The sequence below is a fragment of the Neodiprion pinetum genome, chromosome 1 (assembly GCF_021155775.2).
Source record: "Neodiprion pinetum isolate iyNeoPine1 chromosome 1, iyNeoPine1.2, whole genome shotgun sequence".
Lineage (NCBI taxonomy): Eukaryota > Metazoa > Arthropoda > Insecta > Hymenoptera > Diprionidae > Neodiprion > Neodiprion pinetum.
The window spans coordinates 8,126,597-8,149,383 of NC_060232.1; the positions used below are offsets into that span (position 1 = coordinate 8,126,597).

The 22,787-nt window shown below is 36.3% G+C and overlaps 2 protein-coding genes across 4 annotated transcripts in view; one reads left to right on the forward strand and one right to left on the reverse strand.

Annotated features, from left to right (window-relative positions):
* Positions 1-3,686: 3,686 nt before the first annotated feature.
* LOC124210662 (trans-Golgi network integral membrane protein 2) lies at positions 3,687-11,475 on the forward strand. Its single transcript, XM_046608858.2, has 3 exons — positions 3,687-5,150; positions 5,817-5,947; positions 6,028-11,475. The coding sequence occupies exons 1-3, from the start codon at positions 3,842-3,844 to the stop codon at positions 6,172-6,174; spliced, it is 1,587 nt and encodes a 528-aa protein (XP_046464814.1). The 5' UTR covers positions 3,687-3,841; the 3' UTR covers positions 6,175-11,475.
* qless (decaprenyl diphosphate synthase subunit 1 qless) overlaps positions 10,931-22,787 on the reverse strand; it is a 54,307-nt gene continuing 42,450 nt past the window's right edge. For all 3 annotated transcript variants that reach the window (XM_069136918.1, XM_046608871.2, XM_069136917.1), the window contains 6 exons: positions 19,545-19,678; positions 19,200-19,341; positions 13,834-13,923; positions 13,524-13,655; positions 12,645-12,839; positions 10,931-12,519 (listed from right to left, as the gene is read on the reverse strand). In XM_069136918.1, coding sequence (XP_068993019.1) covers positions 12,298-12,519; positions 12,645-12,839; positions 13,524-13,655; positions 13,834-13,923; positions 19,200-19,341; positions 19,545-19,678 — 915 coding nt within the window. In that variant the 3' untranslated portion in view covers positions 10,931-12,297. The remainder of the gene's footprint in view (positions 12,520-12,644; positions 12,840-13,523; positions 13,656-13,833; positions 13,924-19,199; positions 19,342-19,544; positions 19,679-22,787) is intronic.

Consider the following 22,787-nt stretch of genomic DNA (forward strand, 5'->3'; position numbering starts at 1 on the left):
ATCGTGAAGTGTGAAAACGTGGTGATTAGTCTTCTCCGTGTGTATAAGCTATGTGGAAACCATGACAACGTTGTCATTTTTTGGTTGTATTACGAAGTACCCCTTTGTAAAAATATAAAAGAATTACAAAAGAATGCGTTACTGCCTCGTAAACTGTGTGTGGATTTTGCAATTAAGATTCAGGCTGTTGATAAAATTAAGTACTTCTTACATGGCGTCAAAGGATCGATTCGAAAAGGAACTACGCTCTGAAAAAAATCAAACACCGTTATTATGGAATCTACATATCCAAATATCATATTCAGACATAGTGGTACATAAACACATTATCGGTAACGTAATCTAGTTTAAATCCCGTGCTCACATATCGCGAAAAGACAAGGTATGCCATTTTTTCTTCATCTTTTATTCGTTTTTACGCATTTATTGCGCATGCATTCGATCGAGAGTCGTCAGAGAATTCGGATTTGCGTTTCCAAAAGTGTACTATAAGGTGATAATTCAGATCGCGTTGTTCAATCATTGTATTCGCACAGCACTCATCCATGAATAACATGCAAAGGGCAGCGTGTGACCCAAAGAAAAAACAAAAACATCCTGCGCATATCGAATGTTTCGAGTGTGCAGTGCTTTCTTCACACTTCAGCTTTTAGCGATGTCGATTTTCATCTGTGCATCCGGAGTCCTTTTCATTGCTTGTTCGGCTGATTTCCGGTAAATGTGTACTTGCATTTTTGGCAAGTTTATCCAGTCGGTTCATACAGCCAGCTACTGCACATAAAGTGAGAGTTAGCGTAGAATCAAGTGTTACTGCGGAGCAGATTCTCGAATTATAGCGTTCTAAAGTTTTTTACACAAGTTATTCACATATTCAGACTGCTCTCGGGCAAAGTTTTAATTATTTCCTAGTGTTTTGTGGCAAGAAAATACCCCGATAATCTGTCTTTGCGGTTTTCTTTCTTACGTTCTGACGAAACGGACCTTGCAAAACTTGACCTTCGTTTGAGAATGAGTTCGTATCTCGGATTTTGGTTTGCGAACCGCGTCTCACGCGTAGATATACGTTTGTAGAATGCAATTGTAACGCATTTATCACTGAGTTGTTCATTTAGGCGTCATTCTTTTTGTATAAAAAAAATTATCGGCACGTTAATTGAATACGGAAGTCTTATTATTTACGCATGTGTAGCTGTGTCGTGAAAATGCGTATATGTATAGGGCGACGACTCGTGCGTCGTACCGTTCAAAACAAATAACAATCCTTAGTGCGTGATCGTCACTTCAGAGGTTTGTGTTTCAGTTAAACGTTATTGCTATTCGGTCTGTGATTATGTTCTGTTATATTCTTATCGGAGTGTGAAAAGTGCGAAGCTTCACCATTCAACTTGAGATGCTACGCGCCCTACTACATGTCAAGTGTGGAGCAAGCAACCTGGAGGAGGTAAGAATACTCATTTTAATAACTGTTTGATTATTCAAGGTAGTACATTTGAAGCAGAATTTTAACCCTTGCGTAATCTGGGGTGAATAAGTACGGAAGTAAACAACAGTAATAATTAATTTGCAAACTGAAAAGCCAATTTGTTAAATTAATTCAAGTGTTCTGTTTTGTTTTTTGCAGATTTAAGCAGAGACTTCCGAGCAACTTCTCCATTACTCGGCAACGCTGGTGAGTTTGCACGTATTTAGGTTACGGGTATTTCCCTGGGATTCCTCCATCACGTGGCGTGGCGGTAACAATTGTTACACAAATCTACGATTTCTTAGCTGCATGGATAGGCTCATTCACGATCGCAACGATGCCGGACTTTCAGTCGAATGATTTTATTTTCGCAATTGAATTTATCGTAGCTTACTCAAAGTTAGAAATTTTACACGTTGTTGAAAGTGGAATGAGCATCGCGACAGGCCCGGGAACCATCGCTTGCTCGACATTCGCGAGAATTAGTTATGTGTTTAGTGTTCGAATTTACAAGTAATGTCGTTCAAGTGCTGAATACCCCGGAGGTTTGAACAAATTCTAACAACTTCAATCGATTCAATTTCAAAGTCCAGTATAACGTAACGTAATGAAATTGTATGATATATCCTGAATCATTTTCAATTTTTTAATACTCAGCAACTATCAAACAACTACAGGCTTAGCTCGCTTAGATAAATGCTGATTAGCATACAGGATGTTTTCAATCCGTCTTACAAAAGGTTGATGTACCGATAGTTAGCCAACAATCGCTAAAATAGTACATTCGCTGACTACGGTACAAAAACATTTTGCTCCCGACAGGTAACCAAGGAAACAGTAAGTCACAGTGACCACGGCGCAAATGAAGAAGAATGATGTGTGTTGGAAAGAATGGAGAATCGTTTAGAGCGGATATAGGTAATCGGGTAGGTAAGGTGGTCGTTCTGGGATCCGTCGCGGGGTTTAATGTAGATGTGCGTGTGAATCTCTTTTCAACATTTCCGTTGGGTGGTTCCGCTGGGAATCAGGCGAGGATAGGAAGGTCGCGATGTACCGCGATGTTACTAACTTTTGTAATCCACAGCGTCGAACGATCACAGTGATTTTCCTCCAGAAGTCAGTGAAAGACTCGGCATAAAAGTCTCTAAACTATTAGTGAGCTTTCAAATTTTAACGAGGTTCAATTACCCGTTTCTTGTCGCTCTGCAATCATTTTCCAGTCGTTATTCAATTTAATTACTCAGTCCATATCGATAATTATTCCATTCAATTGATCTCTGTGATCGTCTGAATGGGCAAAACGCATCTCTGGACCATCTATCGCGTTCCGTGGTACGCTAGATGGGGAGAGATGCTGAGCTCGAAGACTTCGCGTCGAAGAGGACCGCCGACCGTCACGCCACACAATAATGCATGCCCTCCAACCTCCCTCCCGGACTTGACCCGCATCTCGGAAGAACAATCCGCATCGCAATGTGTCAGATTCAAAAAGACGCAGATGCGGATTGGGTTTCTACAGAATTTTGCAACAAGTCCTAGATATTTAAGATTTTTTGACAGGTTAATCAGTCGCGCCTTTTTGCGCGTAGATTAATCGCATAAATCGGACGCGTCTTTTGCTCGATGATTGATAATCAGGGTGACGATAGATCGGGAAAATCGGGAATAGTTGGGGAATTTTGTTCATCGGGAAAAATCAGGGAATTACGATGGATCGCAGGGGGGCGCCATTCTGCGAATGATCGAGTGATCCAGTGGTCGGATGATCGCGCGGTATCCAGTAATTGGATGATCCAGAGATCGAGAGATCGAGTGATCGAATGATCGAGTGATTTAGTCCGGGAGGTAACGAAAAGGTTTCATTACTCAAATTTCACAAGCTTGATTTTTTTTTGTTCGAGTTATCCGTGTAACATATAATAGTAATATGAACGTCTTTCAACGCACCCCCCACGCCGGGCGGTTACAGTAGGGTTATAATTAGAGCCATAACAACGTCAATTGTTAATGTTTGTGATTTGTTCAGTTTCGATTAGTATAGTGGGACTTCACTACGGTAAGCATGCTCTGTATTATCGACACATCTCTATATTTTAGTACTACCGGCACTAGCGCCATCTAGCTTGGCTGAAGAGTAGACTCGTCGCTGTTTCGATCATGCTCCGTATATAGAACAATATCTCTATACTAGATATATGACATAGTCCGTGGTGCGTACGTATACTCTTGTAGCGATCACGTATGCGATGGGATGAGACTGGTGTCTGGCACTGACGTCTGGTGGAAATACAGTAAATACTAGCGTGATAAGCTGATGACAGCTCGTATTATTTTAAAAGCCGACGGAAATAATTTTTGTGATATTATGAGGCACATATAATGCAACCGGCTATTTGCAGAAGGCAAAAAGGAATTATTATTATGAAATCAACTGTGGACAGAATGAATTACGTGCCCTTTATTTACCTCTGCTTAACCACAATTTACGGCGTATCGTACGGGGAAAACAGAGTAACATTAGAACAATCAAACTGTAATCTGAAAGCTGTATTTTTTGCACCAGAGTACGAAAAATATTGCGGTACGTCGGTAATACCTTCGTCGCTACCTCCATTGAATGATGACAAAAGTGAACTGATTTACTTATGCACAGGTATTCGTTATGCTGTAATTAAATTTTGCGAGTTTCATTCTCAGTTAAATAAAAGTTACGAAACCAACCTAACAAAATCTTACATTCTTGAGGAATTAAAAAAAGTAGCGAAGCAGCCGTCGAAAGAGAATGAGATATGTACTGCTCTGTTGAGTACCTTGTCGAACTCCGGTTATGAGAAAATTATGAACTACGGTGGAAAAAATATAGACTCAATACCCAATTTTACGTTACTCAACCAAACATTGAATTTGAAGTGTGATAGGCTCTGTTCTAGCGCCAATCTTACGGTAACTGTTAAACCAGTATGTCCCATCTTATTATGGGTGAATCGAATCCTTGTCGGCAGTACAACACCTATGCCAAGAGGTAGCAATGAGGCGTTGAAAACTGCGATATTAACTGAGTCGACAAATTCACCCAGCTCCAGCAATGATAATGTCAAACCAGCTCAACCTCCTGGTCATAATAGTGGTTCCAGATTTGAAAAAACTGTCAAAGGTCCAAATCAACAAGAGAATCATCTAAGCCAAGAACTTCTGCCGACTGGTACTCAAAACATAGGAAATAATTCTGTGTCAGATACAAAGAAATCAGAAAATAATGAAGCTCAACACGAAGAACAAGAAATCGAAGAAACAAATGAAAGCAAAGCCGGTGTTAAAGATGCACCAATTGACCAAATACATCCTCCAAACGAGAACTTATCACATTCTTCGAGCACTAACGACGTTAAAACTGATGCAGTTGCTCATCTAAATTCGAATGAAAAAATGAATAAAACTGTACCAATTACACCACCATCTGTAAAAGTTTCTACTACTGCAAAAATAAAACTAGCTGCGCCTCACGATACTGATAAAATAGAAAATTCAGGCAAGGCTTCTCAAAGAAATGAGGAACCACTAAGTCCTGAACTTGAAGCAGTTCGTGACGATGTTTCCAATGATGGAAATGATGGAATTGAGAATCCAGTCGCAGAGAGAACTAAAACAGATGGCTCATCATCTTTTGTTGACAAGGATATTGAGCAAGGTCAGGTTGCCTGGTCAACGTGTTTAATTCATTCTTTTTCCATAAAATGATGCTTTACCTGATACTTCAAATTTCAACTTCATTTCTGATAATACTAATGTAATCAAGTGTTTCTTTTAAACTCTAATAACTAGTACACTACAGTTTCTGATAAAGTTTACCATAATAGGTATCTTAAATCACTTTTTTCAGTAACTTTGATTCTCTTTTTATCATTTCTTTACTTAACTTTGATGACTATAAGTCTGTTATTTCCTTTCGTAAGGATGATTGCAATTTTTAGTCAAGATTTCATCAGACCCAACTTTGTTTGATTTTGTTTATATCTTCAACATCGTTATTATAGTAGTTTTTTTTGTGTAATATTTTCTTACCAAATTATTTATTTCCGTAGTTTCGCGGGTTTCCTCTTGTTCATTACAGATATTCTTAGATAGTTTTTTTCATAAATTGTATACTCACTCTGGTAGACATCTGTGCAAACGCAACTGTTTAATTTTCTGAATTACATTTGAAATATGTTACAGTACATCTACGATAGAATACTTCTACTGTTTAATCTTTGATTGTCAACTGAGCAGTTATGAAAATGTTCAAACTTTCTTTGTAAAATCGTAAACATCGTATCGCGATTAAGGTTTGTTCAAATATTGATTAATTCCTTAGGAATCGGCAATAATGTACCAAAACCTCCACCAGCAAGTACGATGGATCCGCCTCAGCACTTCTTTACTTATTTCATGGTGATATCCGTAACATGCCTTATTTGCTACATAGCGTACCATAAGAAGCAGAAGGTATGGAAAAGACGAAATATTTCTGTAAAATAACATACAAAAATTTATTGAACCATAATTTTTCACATACTATTTATTAGATAATGGCACTACTATTTGAGGGTCGAAAATCCCGAGGGCGTGGTAGAAGAAGACCAAATACAGCGAATTATCGAAAGCTTGACTGTACGCTTGAAGAGGCAGTTACTTCGCAATGTAATTCTAATGTTACGCACGTAATATATTGATCAATAACTTCAATGACATTGGAGTAATTGTCATTCAGATTGTGATCATTGTTGTATGAATATAAGAAGTATTTGTATTCCTTTGTGATTTATGTTCTTCTTAATATTATTTTTTCTCAAACCTTCGATAGTTTTCATTTTCCACCAAACGCATCGCCACTGCTATTAAAATTATTGTTCAGCATGAATTGGTACTAAGGAAAGACAGTATTACATTCATGTAAACGGTGTACAGCAGAAAAGTTGAGTTATGTCAACCATTCAAGGCTTATGAAATGGCTGAAAAATGAAGATGTAACATTTTTTATTCGAGTAATGATTTACTTTTCCTGCCATTCCCCATAAACCTTTGATAATAGTTGAAATAATTGAGTTTCATGTTCATATTTATTTGCATTGACGTTATAATATGAAGATCAACCTCATGTCTTGTAGAACTGTTATCAAAACACACGTGTGTTCATTACAATTACTTTTAAATTTTTATTTAAATAAGGCTCCTTGAAACAAAATCTGCACTTTTAGTCTTATTGCCTACTCCACACGTCTAGATAGTCATTCAAAACTATAGTTTCTAGATGCTACTATAAACGCGTCATCATATATTTTTTTCAAACTAAAATGAACAAGTTTTCTCGTCCTTTTGTTCTTTGACTTCAGTGTTCTAACAATTAATCATTTTACCTTACACTTTTGTGAAAGGAAAATAAACTCTTCGATTCTCCAGCTAGAGTAATTTTTGTATGGAAAACATTAGGGGTTTCATACTGTTGGATTTCAAGATAGATTTATAACATCAAGGTGGAAGAAATGACAATCTATTTTTTTCCCATATAATTCGAAAACCGTGAGCTACACTCTATTTTTCAAATATCATCTGTAATATTACGTTATTTTTATTGAACCCATATAATAACAGCATAACTTTATTGGGTTATACATATTGTTATGACAATTTGCTATAATAATAGTCGTATGGTTGATAGCGATAAGTAACTGTAATGTAGTAGTTTAAGTTTTTGTAATAACATTACTCTTAATATCTGTGAAATAAGTAAACTTAGCACAATATCGTATCGCTCTGAACAGATCCAAAGTGATGCAAGAATTTTTTTCTTTGTCATTCGAATTTTGACGAATAATGTTCGTAAAAGCAAAAAAAAAAGAAAAATACAGCAATTAGCGATATCTACAACAGATTCGCACAATGTTAAAACCGACTGTCTGATAATTGATAATGTTGAATTGACGTTATAATGATGCTTTTTGCAGTTCAAATTAAATAATATATTTGTATAATAAAATCGTTTATTAAGATTAAAACATCTTTCAATGATCTTTATAAGTTTTAATGACAAAATGTATTACCTTCGGGGGATTTAATGGTTGGTTGGAATACTGCTTCAGAATCATTGAATAATAGAATCCTATGAATTACAAGTTTCATTTAAATTCGTTATTCAATCATTTAGCTGGAAAGTAATTCACGTTTCAGATTAGAATTCTATTCTTGTGCATTATGCATTGACGACTAAATTGTCTCTGTAATAAAATCCTCTAATTGAAAGTGCTCGAATTGAAATAGTCCTCGTGGTCGAAAATAAAATCGAAATATTTCATGATCCTAAGTTTAAGGATAAAACAATCCCAAATGTTATGTGATGTCTCAAGATATCATAGTATTGTAAATATGTAGATTTGAATTACGAAAAAAAATGTTTTTTTCATAAATTTTCTGCTTTGCGATACAAACTTTGTTTCTAATTTCGATTTTATTTCCACTGGATTGTATTTTTTTAATTAACTCATTCAAATTCAATGTTCGAATTGACACTTGTTTCAAAGTTACATATACGAAGAGAATTATTCTCCTGAAAAGGAGATGCGTGGAAATAATGACGTAATCAATAATTTCATCCAGTTTCATTCAATAAGTTGGTTTAGAGATGTTGAGAAAACACTGCTATTGGGAATGTGAAGTGAAATTTCGCTTTTTCTCCAGTATTTTTAAATGTTAGTCAACTTAAATACCATCTTTAAAAGGAATAAATCGAAATTGATTTAACAGCGATTCTTTTCTTGCAATCGGGAATTAGAATATTACTGCAAAGATCAGTGTTAGGTTTAAAATAAAAGAAGTCAAACTGTTGAGTATATCGTATTATATTGCATGCGTATTGAAAAACGCTGCGAAGAAGATTTTAATAGAGGCCCCGTTAGTAATTAAATGAGAGTGATATTCATTTCTAAACTAAAGGCGATGTAGAAAAGGCGAACAGTTTCTGATTATTTTATTTTACAGTATGGGAGTGATAGTTATGGTAAAAGTAAAATTGAAGATCCTCAACTAGTGAAATTTCATTAACTGTGCAACTGTAGTATTCATAGTTTGAGCACATGGATGACGATTGTAATGAAACAATAAAGGATATTGATTTTTTCTTCAAATTGATAAAGTTGACAAGAAAAAAAAAAAAAGAAAATGAAAAGACGACCAATGTTTTCTTTTAGTGTTTATATTATAAAGAAGTTAATAATTATACAACGTTGATTCAATTTCCCAACACAATAATTATAATATTTTGTTTTATTCACATCTTAATAATTGTCAGTATACGAAAAAAAAAAGGAAAACCCAAAACCAAAAAAAAAAAACAAAAAAAATGGGGGTTTGCTAGCTTTCGTGCCAGGTTACGCTTAATTGTTGACTACCCATATATACACGACTACAATGTCAATTCAATGTCAGTAATTAGTTTAGAAACTCTTTAGTTCATTTTCAGCTTCGATCGAACCAATTCTTATGTACTTGTCAGTATAGCTAAATCGAACAACATATTGTGAAAAATATTAGGTAATTCGAGTAGTATTTACATTTTCATTATTCTATCAAATTATACTTCGTGAAATGAAGATTACAAAGGAAAAAAAAAAAAATACGTAAATAGATACCACTCGCAAATTACAATCATCAACATACATGTCAAGCACACTTTCACACAATGATTTTTGAATGATTTTTTCTACCGTGCAAATTAAAATCCAATTATACGTTTAATAATATCTCTGCATCTTGCCGCTTCAAATTTGTGTTAATCATCAATGACACAATTTATTATACCGATCAGACTTAAATTGAAAGAATTACAATATCAGCACCTAATTATACGCATATACGGAGTAACAATCTAAAATTTAAATCCACTTTTTAATAATTTTCCACAGAACAGCACGGGGGGGGGCCACTGCTTTATCTATCGAGTTGTAAATTTCATATACTGGCGTAATATCAGACAGCTTTAAGAAATACCAAGAAAACTTGGTCAAATCTCTTCGTTTTTTCTCCGAGTAGAGTCGAATATAAGTTTTAAGAAGTATAATTGACCCTGAACAATTAATACTCTCCGTCGATTACTCGTTTCCTGATTTGTGTAGATGGAGGTATGTTCGTTACCATTCATGATTTGCTTGAGAAAATTTGTTTTGTTTTTTATTTTATTAAAATTCGGTTATACCTCTGCTCCATATACACGTCTAAATACTTTAGCTAAGAACAATTGATTAATCTACATTTGATCATAATTACATTTTGCTTACTTTGTTATTATTCGAATAATAATAATAATTATAATATAATATTATATTACTTTACACACGCACGCACGGTGCATGTAACTATATACGTGTTTAAATATATAAAATATGTATAATATATATATTCCTATGTGTATACATATATGTATATTATACATATTTACACGTATTTGGACGCACGTACAATATTAACCTATATCATTAATATAAGTTAGATTTGAGCAGTTTTTTTGTGTCCAGCATCTGATCAACTCCATTATTAGATATTTATTCAGAATATTACATTACATTATGTTCCTTTGTGCAGGCGAAAAAATATATACATATATATATATATATATATATGTATATAATATTTATATTTATATACATTATATTATGTATAATATATATTTTTCTTCAATTCTCTTCCATGTACATTCATTTTTCATACGCCCAATTTCTACTCTCTGAACATCACTTACCCGATGTACAATTATTACCAAGCTTGTAAGTTTAAACTTAAACAGTGTTTCAAATTTGTATAAATGAAGGAAACAAAATCGGCATATGAATCTTGACAGCTTTAAATTGGGTTGAAAAGATTAAGCTGGGCCTTGTTGCTGAAATTTACTCGATGCTTAAATTGTAATGGACTGTTGGCAACAATACTGAATGTCTTTATTCTTCTAAACTAAACTAAGTTTAATTGTTCCGGTTGATTATTCACCTCGGCGTACGGAAAAGAAAGACAGCTTTTGTTTAATAATTTTGAGAGTATTTCAACTCGTATCATAAGGCAAGTAAAAACGTTGAGGACATGGAAATAAAATTCAAGTAAAAAAAATCAAACCGTTGAGCTCAAGAATAAATACTCGGTTCATATTGATATCTCGTTTTAGCCATGGCGTTGTAACAGTCCGAAGGCAGCCGCACAAATTTCTTGATGCATGTGAAATTTGTAAAAGAAAATCCGATAGCTTTGCATGATCTTAATATATTATTATACATTTGTATATAATGTTTCTATAATGTGCTACTCTAAGCATTATATAAGAATATTTACAGGTGTGTGGCTAACGATATGTTCAATAATAAAAAATAAGGTAATGCTCGCACTACCCGAATCGCGGTGGACTATAAGTTCCGCTGGTGCTCTATTCAATAATAATAATAGTAATAATTATCATTATTATTTATTTATTCATTTATTTTAATAATTAATCAACATTCATAAGATTCATTTGTTTTCATAAATGAAATTATAAAAATCGAATCAGGCACTTGGGCATACGATTCAGATTTATCGTGGTAGCTTTATCGATATATTATAGATTTAATATTCATTTTACTAACTATTTGTATGTGTTTTACTTTTTTTGTGTCTTTATTTTTATCTCGATTGAATATTTTATCTCATTTTTTATGTTGATCAGATTACAATACGTACTTAAAAAATTTATTCGAAAGAATGACGAAAAAAACAAAACTGAATAATACTTCAATCGCTTGGCACTACCACGAATTCTACATAATACATACATACAGATATTTATACATATTACATATATTTTAACATAATATCTTTGAAAATTCCTACCGACGAGCTTCGTCATTAATTTCTCAATACGTGTCTTCAACGCTCGGTTTGTCTAAAATCTGAACCTTGAGAAGTGGTATTATTTAATTAGAGTTTCATTATAACAGTTTTAATAATCTTGTGTAATACTGTCGATGAAAAAAGTAAAAATCAGTGAAATACGTCGAATCAGAGCAAAATTTGCTGTCATAAAACACAAACATAAATTCCAGTGAAAACTGATGAAATTATGTGTAAGAATATCCAAATAAGATACATTTATGTGCCAAAACAGAAATATCTCAACGGTTTAAGTTCGTTTTCTGAACTGTTTCAAAATGGTTTCAAAACAGCATCACACTAAGCATAACTCTGTGACTTTTATTCTTTCTTTGATCTGGTTCAACTCTAAGATATGAAACAGTGTCTTGTAGCTTTGACTTTTACCCGATCGAACAGTACGAAGTGATTTTCTCGCACAACCCTGATATAATAAAAGCCTCCGTGTTACATTCGACGTAAATTATTAAGAAAATCAATGCACGTTTTGAACTCGTCGGTATATTACAAGAAAAAAGAAAAAAAACAGAAAAAAATACAACATTCACTCTAAAACACATTTTCACACAACGTGTAGTAGCATGCATGAACATACATTCGACGATTCACAGATGCGCACAAATGTTTACTTAGTCCTGTTGATCTCTCTTCCCTCGGTACATGTGTCATCGACCCGGAGAGAGACTTTTTCGCTTTGCACAGTTTTTTATTGCCTTCCTTTTTGGATGAAAAGGGAGGGGGGGGGGGGGGTGCAGGATCGGGGTCGATTAATCCGAATCGGATTACCTGCCCAAGGATCACCTTTAAGGTCGCGACTCTGAGGAGTACGACAGCAGCTTTGTACTCGAATTGCTCTCAAATATTTATTATTATTATTATTATTATCATTATTAATATATTTAAATCCTCGGCTACTTCATTCGGTTTATTACGAAATCGCTTACTACCAGTAAGCCTTTTTGATAAGGACTTTCGGCTAACGATTGTGCCAGACGAGCCGCCTCGACGCAGTGTTTCTTTGCTAAAAACCGTGTCTGCTCAAGACCTTGCGATTTGTGGACAAATTCAAATGCCTTCTCGACATCTCCGGGCTCTTGAAAACGTCGCATTATCATCGGATTCAATTCTGGATACTGAAATATGTAAAATACGCATGTATGAATATACTTTCTCATTATCAAAACTCACTTTACGCACTTCATCTTTTTTTTTTTTTGAAATATTCTCTTCACACGCATTATTGATGTCATTTTCTTACCCGTTCGCAAGCAAATAAAACTGGCGCGGTAGCAAGTCCTAGTTTTAAATCGGCCGCTGTCGGTTTTCCCATGGCTGCTGACGATGATACAAAATCTAGAAGATCGTCGACCAGCTGAAAAGCCAGACCGACGTTTCTTCCGTACTGGAAAGCGACGTCCGCTAGATGATCGTCGGCACCGGCCAACATTGCGACCTGCGAAACGAAGTGCGAATATTGAATAATAAATAATAAAGGCCTCGCAAACAATTGATCCTTATGAGGGTGCCCTGGTCGATTTCGACGTTGACGGATTTATCTCCATATAGACTTTAACAGCCTTACTCCATGCGCAATTCCGAACAAAAACACTCTTATACCTTTTCATTTAACGCAGAAATAAAGAAATGGCACAGATTCTACCAAATTGTAATAGTAAATTCGTAGGATTCATGCCATTTGTTTATTTCTCCGTTAAATGTAAATGTCTTGGAGTGTTTTTGTTCAGATATGTTTATAGAACGAGGCTGATAAGCCATTTTTCGCGTATGAGATACGTGGACTTCGATATTTGGAGATACAGACGTCGCGTCATGGTCGAAATCGATCAGGGGATCCTCTAAATTAACCCCGAAACTTGGATTATCAGTGTCCGGCTTTTTTTTCACTAACTTAATCTATTATAAATAATCTACATAAATTTATATATCATCTTTGGACTTGTCGCTACAGTGCTACAAAAAAAAAAACGTGAAATAATTATTTGCAATATCTTTATTGCAAATATAATGCACTGAATGTGTGATGCGCATCGAACAATCCAAATCGGCACGGACAAAAGTGATCCAGGTTTCGGAGTCAAAGGTTAATTAAACACGAATCGATTGTTCCGGTACTTACGGCTTTTGCGGAATTGGCGATAAGACTGGCCGTTTTCCTGTACGTTTTAGTCAGATAATGTGCGAATCTTTCGTTTTCGGTTTCCTTAGAACCGAGCTGCATGAATTCTCCTTGCACCAAATCCGTGACGACCTGAAAAATCAGCGAGAGATACAAAGTTAGAAAGCAAATCGAGTTTATCTGACTTATCGCTTCTTTCTTTTTTCTAATATAATTACGCGTGCACCTGCAGTGCACGAGTAGTATACTTAGTATCTCTAAGCCGCTGACATACGTGTCGCGTTTCGTCATCGCGTCATTCGCTAATTACCTGGCTTAGGGTGAGCGTAACATCGTCGTTGCGAAGTCTTGCGATCATCATCGATGCAATTGCGAGAATAAAATCGCCGGCCATCGTGACCTGGAAAATAGGGAAAAGGAAACGAGTGTTTAAAAATAAATATCCAGAGATAATAATGGACGGTTAGTTTGTTGCATAGAGTTATAAAATAACTGTTCGAAAAACAATGTCTTACTATGTGTAACTCTATGGATTTGCATTTTGTGAAAGCCGTTTTGTGGTTATTATGTTAATAAAATTCCATCGCCGTTATAAGCTGATGAGTACGGCGAGACAATGTTCCTTCTCGTTTTACTTCATCTTTAAACATTAAGGTTTACACATCTTCTAATCATTTATTTTGTTTCTCTTTTCTTACTTAATCAAATTTATTCTTTTTGCGGTACGAACTTTTCACCTCAGGAACTATCTCTCGCTCTGTATTATATCGTTTCACGTTACGAATCATTGACGAGGATAAATATGGTGAAGTAAGGATAGCGCTGATAAAGTGACGTAGAAAATATCGTCGATACCCAATTTAAGGATTGTGTTATTTGACCAAAATTATACAAATACGCATGACGGTGCAAGGACTCGTATTCGGAGCGAAGCGTAAATATTACGGACCTTCAAAAATGGCAAATGCATACATTGCAAATATAAGAAGGAGGCGAGCGTACTTGAGACAAGATAATAATGCATGCAATAATCGAGGAAGTATTTACAAAAATTTCGAAGACCGTGCATGTCAATGCGAAGAGGACACGTAGAATGTTTGTACAAAGACGCAAGGTGACATCACATTAAAATGCAGGACACACGTGTTACTGAAATCGTGGCAGTATTACGAACGCGGAACTCTGCAACAATGGAAAGCTAGCAGAATTAAACGCGTCCTAAAATACTTTAGATTTGACAGAGGCAACGGACCGAAGTCTGCATTGTTTTTTTCCTAATGAAGAAGGAATTATAATCCAAAGATATCCGTCAAGTCGAACGACGATGAGAATCCTTGGGCTGAATATCTCTTTCTCCAACACCGTCGTTGGGGGGGGATCACAGGTGGCATCGGGAGGGTTTGCAGCTTGACGAGTATGTGGCAGGAATGTTAGCTGTATTATAATATTGGCAAATTGATACGTGTTAAAATTTTCATGGGATATTTTAACCGCGCCAGGTTGTGTAAGAAGCGCAAATTTCTTTCATTGACGAACAATAATGATTATTGCAAATCGTTGTGTAAGTCATCAGTCACCGTATATCGCGCGTTTCGTAATAATTTTAAGGTGTTCCTCAACCAAATATAGACCTTTCAATGTCAAGTGCTAAATAAATGGCGAAGATGATAATTTGCGAACCGTCATTCACAAATGTTTGTTCTTCGTGAGATGTGACACAAAAGTTTGGGAAACCTTTGTTTGAAATCGTTGACTGGAATACTATGCATGCATACATTCTTTCAAATCACAAGGAATCGAGGATTCTTGCACACACGGGCGTTCCGGGACAATAAAATAATGAAAGAACAATCATGTCTCATGCTTATCGGTACACCTTATAATGAATAGTCTTGTCCAGCATTAACGATTGCGATACGCATATAGGTATAATAATATAGTTGTTTCACCGCAAAGGTCGGCGATCAATGCGGTAGTTCACATTGTTCACTCGACATCTGTACACATACACACATATCTGTGCGTAATATTCATATGATTGGAGACCGGTTTACAACAATGTTTAAAAAACTATACAGATAGTATCTTTGCAGCGTACTAAGAATGACCAGAAATAATCGAATCTCAATTAAATCGACTATGGTTTTACGATTATGCGAGTATAATCGACTATTTTTCAAACTCGATTAATCGATCGACTAGATTATTTTTCCTCATAATCGTTTTTTGTTTCTTAATCCCACCAACGATATGTGATTAGAGTATCAATTATTATAATTGACTTACTTACTAAGTACCTATTTTATATAACAAGTAGCAATGAGTAATTGCGATTATAATAAACATTATTTTTCACCTCTCGTCGCACATTTATGCGTTTCTTGAAGGTGGACATACTCGTAGTTATACATGCAGCAGGTGGTTTTCAGACCCGCGCGTTCGGGGGATTGTACAATATTGATACAGGTATCTGCTGCAGGAACCACGCGGTGAAAGGAAACCCGATTTGCCAACAAGAATTTTATAAGTGACACTCCGAGACTGACCGCGAAAGAATACGAGAGTAATGTCATCATATCTACTATTATAGCAACTCGCCGCGGCTCCGTCGACGAATATTTACAAATGCTTCTTGCGAGAAAAGTAGTAGCCATAGCCATATATGCTATCGCGGTTTTTTTTTTTTTTTTTTTTTGCAGAGCTCATTGGGACCTTGAAATTTTCGATTGTAAAGCATTATAATCTAAAATCTGACCAGACGTTGTACATGTCGATAGAAAAAAACGTGATGAAAACCGGTCAAGTAGTTCTGAAGTTATAAGAGAATATACGGACATATGGATATGTCGAGGAGACTAGATAAAAAGGAGATGGGTGACAGCCGAAGGTTAGGCACGGTCTGTGCTTGCGGTACCTTCTACTTTTTGAATTTTAATCCTGATTGTAAGGTATGTGCATCCGGGATGGCGAAAAAATCGGGCGAAAAATGAACGAAGAAACATTTTGTCTTGAAGCTTGAACGTGTAACACGATGAGCAAATTAGTGTGCAGATATGGTATAGAAAGCAGTTGGTAAATTCGGCGTGAAACTGCTCGACTGGCATCAAGTTGAACTACAACGGGTCGCAAGGCAATGGTATACATTCTCATTTTAATTACGAAATATTGAATCACTGCAGGATCGATAGGCGCACGTGCGTTGTGCTCAATGAGAGCGAAGTGTGTAATAGAAAAAAGGAAACACGGTACAGCGAAGCCTCTGAATCATCGACGGCATCTAATTGTGTATAAATTACAAACGAACGAACGATTGAGATCGGTGCAGCGCTTCGATTTTGGATGATCGACGATCAACGATCGCAAGTGCGATCCACGAGCTTCGGCTCCGAGTCGAGTGTAAACACCGACAATTATCCAATACCTTAAGCTATATATCATTGCCAACTGAGTGGTCGTTCAACCTTGAAGAGCAATTAACGTCTAAGTCCTTTCACTCTTAAGTTACAACAAATCGGTGTGAAGTGTCACTGACATTTTTTTTCTACAATGTCCTAGATTGGCCAGGGCGTTGTTGAGCAAAAGTATTCCGCGCGTACTTTTCAGGCGAAGCCTCGAAATACAACGTGAAATCCGTGTACAGATGTAGATTTTTCTAGGTCTCATTATCGAGTGCTTGCTCGAATTTCTGCCGCATGCTTGGAGACACACTCAGACATTGGGAAAGAGCTGTAATGAATAACTAACAAGTGATCATTCGTGCGAACGTTGAAACCAGTCAAGCTGGAGTAATAACCATGTACCGGATCATATTACATGTATTTACAATCCATAAAATGAACGTTTTATACTTATGTACGAGGTGCTGTGCAGGAATGTTGTGGACATTGAACTTTTGCCACTGATTCGTGTCAGCTGAAAACTTGCTGGTCATCCGGCACAGATCGACGTAAAACTGATAGTTAGGATTAACGAACTAGTTTCGCTTGATCTATGCACGTTTTACGGTACGAATCGCGAGTACGTTTAATCGGGATAAAGAGGAGGAAACAACTCTCTATGAGGATGACTTTCAAACGAGATGAAGTCTTGGGGGTCTATTCAAAGGTATCGCAATAGACAATTGGGAAACAAGCCAGGGAATCCCTCTGATACTTTTTACTTTCTAACGATACCCGTAGCGAGTCTAATTCTTCTCAATTATAATTAGAACGACAAAGGTGACTCGAGACCCACGGGCTTCACGATCCATAAGATACTGCAACGAATGGATGAATGTGCGCGTGTGTGTGTGTGTGTTTTTTTTTTTTTTTTTGTGATCGATAGATTTGATAATCTGCATCTATACTCGTACATGTAAATTATTTCATAATTCTGCAACGTTTCCCATCGAATATGTTTGGTAACAAATTTGTTACAGACGAAAGTAAAAGTGACGGCAACACTTTCGATCCTTACCGATAGCGGATACAAATAGATTTGGGATACTAAAAATAAAAGAAAACCATTAAAAACGTCAAAAGTAATATGGTAAACGAGAAAAGGAAGAAACAAACATCGCATACTGTCGAATACGAACGCGGTCAGTACACAAAATGTGATAATTTGTTACGCAACGGCCTCACGCTTGATCCTGCTACACAGCAGTTGGCGTAATTTGAAAAAGACGAAACTAAGAGTAGCTGAGGTAACGAGTAGCTTAACGACCAAAGTGGCGAAATGTGAAAAATAACGGAGAGGAAAGAAATCCGGTATGTTGTAAGGAGAATTTGATTGTATTAATTGTAAGATTGTAATTGTAAGATTGTATTAAAATGTCAATTTCGGTTTGGCGTTGTGGAATTCACAAGGACGAATCGACCAGACCGTTTAAATCAAAAGTTAACGACGAACATTTGTTGCATCATACTTTGTACAAATATCTATTTTGATCCGTACTGGAAATGAGAATTATTTAAATTTTGTTCAGTTTAATTTTGGATATCTCTATGGTGCTCGAAATCAACCCCAAACCATTATAATCAAATCAAAAACACCACTTATTTTCGTCGTTTTGAACGTGGTAATTATAATACCACCTATGAAATAGTTAATATTTTAGTTTGTGTTATTCGAATTTCTTGGAATGAACTTTGCCACATCGTAATTTGAATTTTCGGAACTTGGAGCCATCAGGTTTCCGAACATTCGAAACTTTATGGACTCGTAAAAGTTTGATTTCTTTACTTCAAGTTTCACCATCAAATAATTCGGGATTAGGCGGTTTTGGAGCTTTTCAAATTTGGAACTTCAACCTCGAAAACTCGCCTATTGATCGGCGAATGACGTATCTAAAAGCAACGAGAGAGACGCCGCGGTCATCACGTACGTAATTCGAGAGTCACTTGACACTCGGCACACTTCCGGATCCACAAGAAAGTGTTGCCGGACACGAATCGAATTGACCTCCTTCCACCTGCATTCCATATGTATGCACGCGCTCCTTCTGCCCCTCAGACTTTTCGATCGAATATGTAATTCAGGCAGGCATTATTACATGTACAAAATATATTAATGGTGACAGGTGTGCGCAGATTGGAAGTAAGTTCGATACCTTCGTCATCAGATCGGAATTTTCTACAATGTTCGACTTTGACGAATGCTGAACAGGGGAGATAATTCCAGGCTTACACGTCTTACCTTTTTATGATTCCACAACACGTTCACCGAGGGCTTTCCACGCCTGAAATCTGACTGGTCGATCACGTCGTCGTGGATCAGAGACGCGCTGTGTATCATCTCGGCGATCATCGCCACTTGTCGCTGCGATGCCAAGAGATCGCTAAACGAGTCGGGGGGAAAGAAATTTGTCATTCACAATGTTGAATATTTTTCATCGGGTTGCACGGAATTTTAATCACCGGTTTTGCATTACCTCCTGTTCCTCATTTTCGAACAAGCAACAGACAAATAATTCAACGAATTAGAAATATACGCGTCGAGGTTTTGGTTTATAGGTATTACGGTCGAGATAATTATACGAACCTTCTTTCCTTGTGATAATTTATAGCCCTAGCCATAAGAATCGCCACCATTGGTCGCAGGGCTTTTCCTTGACCGTCGAAGTAATATGTTGCTATGGTTTTCAATTCTTCCTGTGACGTGTTTCGGACAAGTTCCTGCAACACGATGCAAACTTCATGTTAATTATCCCCAATTTTTGTAAATCCAATCGTGCAGGTACTGATTCAGGAGCTTTTATTCCACTTATCCAACATTTTCTTACATTTAATATAGAATTTTGAACTCCTGTTTCTAAATATATTCGAAGCTTGCGTATGAAGTCGGATTCATTTCGAAACTGGATCATAATCAGCCAGTCTTTGAATCTGCGCACTAAAAGTAGACTTACTTCTAATTATGATGAAAAGAAGGGAAATTTGATGAAATGTCGACTTTAGTTACGCAGCTTCACGAATTGAATTTTTATAAAAATTAAAACCCGTGTCTGAACGGTATCCACAATTTAATTTCGCTCGTATACATCCGATTACTCAACATCGTGCATGTAGTGAAGGAGGTGATTGTGCACAAGGGGTATTATTAACGATAATTTTTCTGCCCCACTTGGAGGCGAGAGCCAGATGCTCAGTCGGAGTGCAAGAACGTACGGTTGTAAATATATAAATGCAAGTAAAGGGGTTGCGATGAAGTTTCGTTCAAGACTACTCAAACGCTCCACAACTTTATTGTAAAACAAGTTTCACGTTGCAACGAGATAAATTTTTACTTAACTGTTTTCAATTTTTACTACATAACTGAAAATAGAATTCTGGGTAAAAAATGATAACGAGTTTCGTTGCTCTGTCTGAAAATTGTCATTCTTATTGTATTTTCTTCTTGTAATTATCGCGTTAAATTACTTTTACTGCAACAATAAATTGATGGTTAAGCCCCCCTTCAATTGAAAAAAATATAGCAAACTAAAGAAACAGAGTTTTGATGCTGCAACAATAAGATAATTCAGCAATTTTACTAGAATTTTCTAGCGACCGTAGCAAACGAAATTTTTCTCAGTCGCGTGATTACGGCGATTAGTATACTCTCCGTAGGAGCCGCTAAACGAGGTATGATTTGGATAATAATTTTAGCTTTGAAGTAAGTAGGCGATTATCGTTAGCGAAGGACGTACCCACCTGCCGCAGCCACCGTTACTACATGTTTTATTTATTCAGTCGGCATGAAAAAGTGTACGTTGGGCAGGCGCTCGACGAGGCGTTAGGATTCAAATCACACATCTTGATGTCTGCGTACTAGCGCATATATACATACATATATATATGTAGACGTACACGCGTTGCGTACCTGTACAGGTGGTTCCTTATGTTACAGACGCATGGTACACGTACGGACAGAAAGTTACATACTGGAGAGAAGCCAATCATATGGAATAATACCGCGCGTGGTTTTACCGTTGCCCGTATAATATTTAATGGATACTTTTATTTTATACAATAACAACGAGCGGAAATTTTCCATCTGCATGTAATAATTAACGAGATTTTTATTTGAAAGAAAGAAGAAAGTCTAGCCTTGCGGAATGAAATCAGGAGAAACGGAAACCCGCGAAATTGTAGCAAATGAAAAGAGAGAAAATAAAGTGTAATTTCATATTGTTTCGAAACGCTGGGAGGAATTTTGTTGTACGTTGCGAGGGGTTGAAGAATTCGAGATTATTTTGGAAAAATATGTTATTAATCATTCCTGGTAAACCGTTTCGTTCACCATGGTGGAAAGTTAAACACGCCGCGTGTACGTCACTATAATAGAAACGACCACCCAAGGACAAATATTTTAACTTATTAATAATTTTTCCATCGGGGAATATCCGCTTACTGATGTCACTTAGCAAATTTGGTAATGAAAACTGTCAATTTCACTTCTTGCGCGTGATACTTGCTCAACTTACACTACAATTTGTTTTTCGAAGTGTTTTCGTAACCAATAAATAACTCGCCGTGGGGGAATGTTGACAACATTTTTTAAAGATTTTACGATATAATTAATTGTATAATGAAAAATAAAGCGTATTCATTGCTCGCAGTAAATTCAGGAAAGAACCGGGAAAAATTGGGAAGTACCAGGTTCTTTCACATTTTATTTTTACTTGTGTACATTTTGAATTGAAACTGAATTGTTTCTGGAAAGAAAAGAAGAAAAAGGAATACAAAAAAAAAAAGACTTTCGTTCCGTAAGTAATTCAATACTAAAGAAGTTGTATACCTGTATTTACAGTTGTAAAAGAGAGACTTGCATACCTGAGAATATAACGGGCAAAGGTATAATAAATTGAACTGATTGTGAGCAGGAGAAATAAATTGAACAGAAACCGCGTGCGGCTTGTGAGACCACCGCGTTATTATACTTGTATATATATGTATTGTTACTCGAGTAAAAGTTTTTTGCTGATATGCAGACCGTGAAACGACGCGAACGCACATCGCGGCTTCTTCGCTTTCGCTTGGGTAAAATGTTTAATGAAGACATGTCGCAAACGCGCGCTTGTTAAATGCAACGGTGACGATAAAATACGAGGATTACCGATACATCGTATGGCTAAGAATGCAAGAAGGAGAACTAAAAGCGCGGCGAGCTGCACATCCGTATGGGTATCCATGGCCACCGTATGAATACGCATGAGAATGCAATCCGCAACCGCATCGGAGAATGCAAATGTTGCAAAATTCAAACACGGTGACCGTTAATCGTTGAGTAATGAAATATTTGTGAAAGTGTCTCAATTTTTCAATAAACAGAAACATGAGAATGCAATCCGGAACCGCGTCAGAGAATGCAAATGTTGCAAAATTCAAACACGGTGACCGTTAATCGTTGAGTAATGAAATATTTGTGAAAGTGTCTCAATTTTTCAATAAACAGATACTCGGTAATTGGGAAATGAAAATTGAAGAATTAGAATATTATTAGATCAGATATTGCTTGTGAATTTTTCCGGTTTTGTCAAATCAAAATTGCAGTTTTTATTCCCCTGGGATCGGTTATTTTACCGCAAAAATTTCAACGTCGTTATTCATTTTTTCGTTTCTCTTATGTGTTATGATTTTTGGACATGAGCATCGACATTTCCAGGTTTTCTCGATATATACAATTTTCATTAAAAACTGACGGTTCGTTGGGACGTTATCATTTTTACATTATCGTCGAAAATCGAATTATTGTTATTCATTGCTAACTGTATTGAAGTTTTAAATCTCAGCACGGACAAGT

Excerpts from the sequence above, each read along its gene's own strand:
- LOC124210662 (XM_046608858.2), top strand. The coding sequence starts at position 3,842 with ATGCAACCGGCTATTTGCAGAAGGCAAAAAGGAATTATTATTATGAAA. Across the intron at positions 5,151-5,816 it reads TGACAAGGATATTGAGCAAG|GAATCGGCAATAATGTACCA; the intron begins GTCAGGTTGCCT and ends TTAATTCCTTAG. Across the intron at positions 5,948-6,027 it reads CGTACCATAAGAAGCAGAAG|ATAATGGCACTACTATTTGA; the intron begins GTATGGAAAAGA and ends ACTATTTATTAG.